Genomic DNA, 5007 nt, shown 5'->3' on the forward strand with positions numbered 1-5007 from the left:
GCTGAACCGCACACCTGTGGAGACAAACGCCGAGATTAGTCTCCACCACTCTCCTACTCCTACTCTCTCTCACTTTTCCTAATGGCGTCTCTCAATCTCACACTTCTGCCTTTCTCGTTCTTCCTCCATGGACACCATGGAGCAAACTTTCTGGAGAAGAAACTGTGTTGCAGCCTGCGGAGAAGATCAGGGGAAATATGAGCTGCACACAGGCAGCGTTGGCCATTATAGTGAGAGTTGGAGGAAGATCATGGATACGATCTCAAAAACACCTGCTGAGAGAAACCACTCTAAGCAGACACCATACACAATATTTAGCCATAGAGAAATGCAGAAAACCTTTAAAAACCCAACTCTGTGTCCTTAAAGGAATGAGTGTCTCTGCAAACTCCTATGACTTTCTTCTGTGGAACATAAAAAGGAAATATTTTTTAAAAAATGTTCATGCCGCTTATAGTAAAAATATTGACTAGGTAGCTATCAAGATTCAAAAAAGTACCACAAAAGTATCATAAAAGTCGTCCATATGACTTGAAGAAGCCATTTTTTACTGAAAAACATGTTTTATGGTGCTGTTATGGTGCTTTTGGAGCTGTAACATTCTTCAAAATATATTTTTGTGTTCCACAGAAAAAAAAAGGAACTTAAACCAGTTAAGCAAATTATGACAATTTTCAATTTGGGCTTCTGTTTAAAGGTTTGGGGTCTGTAAGATCTTTTTTATATTTTTGAAAGAAGACTCTTATGCTCATCAAGGTTGCATTTATTTGATCAAAAACACAGTAAAACAGTAATATTGTGAAATATTATTACAAGTTAAAATAGCTGTTATATTTGTATATATGTATGTTTTTGTGGAAACCATGATGCATTTACTTCAGGATTTGTTGATGAATAGAAAGTTCAGAATAATAGCATTTAATGGAAATATATATATATATTTTGGTAACATTATAAATGTCTTTACTGTCACTTTTGACAATTGACAATCAGTTTAATGTATCCTTGCTGAATAAATGTATTATTGTTTTATTCATTTATTAATTTGTAAAAAAACTAAAAAACAAAAAGCAAATCTTACTGGTCCCAAAAATTTGAATGGTAGTGTATGTAATTGGAAGTATAGAAGATATTTTGACATTTTCAGTCAAAGCTTCAGTGGATTTAGAAATCATCAGGGCTGCTTCAATAAACGCTGACAAGATAAACAAATCCAAATAAACTCACAAGTACAAACACACATTTTTCCTGGGAGACAGCAGCTTTGTCAGCACAACTAATTAGGAACAACTCCTCTTGCAAGCCCATAACAATACAACTGGGATAGAATTAACAGCGTCTATACGTTCGCATTTCATCTCATCTAGTCTGTCAGCACACAAAGTCACACTTGACCCCCAGAGACTGCTGAAAAACGGATGTCAGGAATAATTTTGCAGTAATGAGCATTTCCACAAGATTCCTGATGGATCGATAAAATATGTTGCTTTTCTTTACAGGGGGACTTGACTAAACAAACCGCAAGGAAACCAGAGTAGCGTTTCTGAGTAGGAATCCTGATGCTGACCGATGAAATAAAAACGCTAAAATCTATAACCATGATGGCACGGTGGATGATTCTGAAGTGCAGAGCAAAAACAGAGACATTTTTTTGTCAGGGCGAGCATGTCAAGAAATGCAATGAAAGCGAAAACGAAGAGTGGGCGGCTATTTTCAAGCGTAAGCACTATAGGTAGCAAGAAATTGTTATTTGTGGTTAAATTCAAAGTTCAATGTCAATATGGCAGATACAGTATATAATACACATCTGAACGTCTTTCAAATTCAGTTCATGCAAGTACTAGGAATTCAGAGAAAGCCTAGGTATATGTGGTGGTAGACGGACACTCAAACAAACAAACCTTAGGCGCAGCAGCGGTTTCCTCAGTACGCTTGACCTCAGCCTCTGGTCCTCGCAGAGTCTGCAGGAAGAGGGCGGCTTTCCTCTTGCGCTCAGCCTGAAGCTGCCTCTCTTTGGACTCTTTGGAGGCCTGGGCGAGCTTCTCTCTCGCTGCAGCTGCTAACCGGTCCTCCAGCTTCTGTTTGGCTGGAAGAGAAAAGGGAGGAAAGGTCAGACACACACGTACACATTTGTCTTGACACACACCATATACTCTGACAACTAAAAGCATAGGCAAGGGAGCTTGCGTGCACAAGTGCACTGTGTTTCTGCTACTAAGCAAATGCAAAATGTTTCTAGACGAGGCTGCTTGTGACTTACCTGGTTTTGTAAGCCAGCGTGCCTCATAAAAACTGCATAGAGCTTAAAAAGCTACACGATAACGATGAGTCGCATTTTAATGTTTCACATCTACCGCGATAGAATTATCCCTTCTGACATTCACTCTCTGCTTAGGTGTTTAAGGCTGCCTGGCTACGGATTTTATAACGGTTGATGGTGTCTTAGCTAGCTTAAGTAAGCTTCTGTTCATGAGAACAGAAATAACAAAAGGAATACAGGGAAAAAAACAAGTCATTATATTCTACAAGAACAAGAAGAGGGCCCTGTCAGTGTCCGCACTAAAAATAGGCCCCCTGCCACGGACAATCACGTATAACTCAGGAACAAACACAACTGGAGAGAGAACAGAGTCTTCTCCATTACGTCACTGCGAGTGAGATAATACTATGTGTAACAGCGATAAAGAAAGATGAGTTGGGAAGGAAACTTGTTTAAGATGTCTCTCAATCAGCAAAGCTCCTTCCCACATGTATTTCGACAATCGCAAGTTATTTGCACAGCCTTGAAACAAAAACAATCTTGAAGCCTTGCCGTCCTGTTACGATTTAACCTAATCCTCTGTTATTGTGCCCTCGCTTTAATGAGAGCTCAGAGACAAACCGCACTAAAAATGAAGAGCAGCGACTATTAAACTATTTCAGATGTGTTCCTGGAAAGGAAAAGAAAGGATTGTATTGTACATATTACTTGTACAATATTATAATATATATCTTTAATTGAATCACTTAGAACCAGTTCAGTCCAACTGTTGAGCGAATCATTCAAATCAGTTTTGTGAGGCAGACCAACTAATTTATTGAAAAGATCTGATATGATCCGTTCACAAATTGGACATTGACACTTCTCTCATTACCTCCACATCTCATGAGATCTAAGGCAGATTTCCAAATTTCAGGGAAAAATAACTGACATTTCAATCTGCTTCTCACATAATGCTATCATCAGACATTCAGAAGACATACAGTAAGTATTGTGGTTGTTAACTATTTCTAAAAATATACATATTAAATAAAATATAAATAGTAGATGAAAAACTTGAAGTACTAAAATTACTAAAAAGAAATTGAAGCTATACAGCTAATATAAATATTTAAACTAATACAAATGACAAAAGCGGGTAACAATTACTAAAACTCAAACAAAAATTCTAAAAAGAAAAGATAATTCAAAGTATTAAATAATATAATAGTAGTTTATAAATAATGGTACTCAAATAACACTGATTCACTTAACAACACTCGTTCACTTCCATAAAAAAACATTGGCAGGACATAAATAAAACAAATCAGTTTTTGTGGCCCACTGAAGAAAGAAATTCATACAGGTGAGTAAATAATGACTGCTTTTCTTTCAGAATTGATATATTCCACAAGGTTTCACCTAAAATGCCCCAAAATTTAAAAATTGAAAATGATTAGACATTTTTGCAAGTTCATGTATAGTTGTTACAAGAATACGATTAGTCTAAAATGCATTGAAGTTGCAAACAAATCAAGTCATATGTAATTAATTTGCTTTTACATTACTGATCACTGCTCTTTTCAAAGAGCTTGTGTGCATTCCTAGATAAAGGACTGCAATAACGTTGCAATACATGTGTGACAAGCCTTTTCAATGCAACCCACAGCACTTAACACCTGTAATTTGCTTGTGGCATTTCTAAAAGCAATGACTCTAGTAATTTTCTACATTTTCCTGCAAATTTCTTTTTTCTTGCATAATTTCTCATCTGCACACTTCAGAAGTCAATCTGCAATTGAGGCAGCAACTCACTCCATTCAGTAAATAAACTAAAGGTAATAGATGGACACATAAAAACAGACCGAGCGTTTGCTGAATCGTGCATCTGTGATTCTTTAACAGCTCATCAATACAGATTATGTTCCTCCGGATGGATCGATAATCATGCAATCTAAACTAGTTTGCCACTGAGTGAGGCCTTCTTGGCTGCAGTGCCATTTATTTCACTTCCTTGTGCAGTAAACTTCCTCTGGGCATCTGGTCTTATTACTGTAATTACCCCTGCGTTCCAGGAGCATTGCTGCTCAGTGCTCAGCGCTCGGCCGGAGTGTCTGCCGGGTGCAGTCCAATGTCAGTGATGAGATTTAACTAAATTCATTTTTAATGGGGAACAAGAAAACCAATGCAAAGCATGCATGTTATAACGAAAGGTGCATCTCTTGTTAAACTAATAGTTCACCCGAAGTGAACATCTGTCATCATTTCCTCACCTTTGTTACGTTCCAAACTCTATGACTTTCTGTCTTTCATGGAAAACGAAATATTGAACAATATCCTGGCTCTACTCTTTCACATATAATGAAAGTAAATGAGGATCGGCCGGAGTGTCTGCCGGGTGCAGTCCAATGTCAGTGATGAGATTTAACTAAATTCATTTTTAATGGGGAACAAGAAAACCAATGCAAAGCATGCATGTTATAACGAAAGGTGCATCTCTTGTTAAACTAATAGTTCACACGAAGTGAACATGTCATCATTTCCTCACCCTTGTTACGTTCCAAACTCTATGACTTTCTGTCTTTCATGGAAAACGAAATATTGAACAATATCCTGGCTCTACTCTTTCACATATAATGAAAGTAAATGAGGACTAGGGCTGTCAAGCTCAAACATTCAAAAAAAAAAAAAAAAAAAGGTTCAAAAACAAAATAAGTTACCGTCTTTATGAGAGAGACATTCATTTGTTCACTCAATCCAATCAATTA

The 5007-nt window shown here is 37.1% G+C and overlaps 1 protein-coding gene across 2 annotated transcripts in view; it reads right to left on the bottom strand.

Moving 5' to 3' along the window:
- sfswap (splicing factor SWAP) overlaps positions 1-5007 on the bottom strand; it is a 121013-nt gene that overhangs the window by 55585 nt on the left and 60421 nt on the right. For both annotated transcript variants that reach the window (XM_016548269.1, XM_016548270.1), the window contains exon 13: positions 1902-2086. In XM_016548269.1, coding sequence (XP_016403755.1) covers positions 1902-2086 — 185 coding nt within the window. The remainder of the gene's footprint in view (positions 1-1901; positions 2087-5007) is intronic.

Source organism: Sinocyclocheilus rhinocerous, unplaced genomic scaffold (assembly GCF_001515625.1).
Source record: "Sinocyclocheilus rhinocerous isolate Xijiao unplaced genomic scaffold, SAMN03320098_v1.1 scaffold192, whole genome shotgun sequence".
NCBI classification, from domain to species: Eukaryota; Metazoa; Chordata; class Actinopteri; order Cypriniformes; family Cyprinidae; genus Sinocyclocheilus; species Sinocyclocheilus rhinocerous.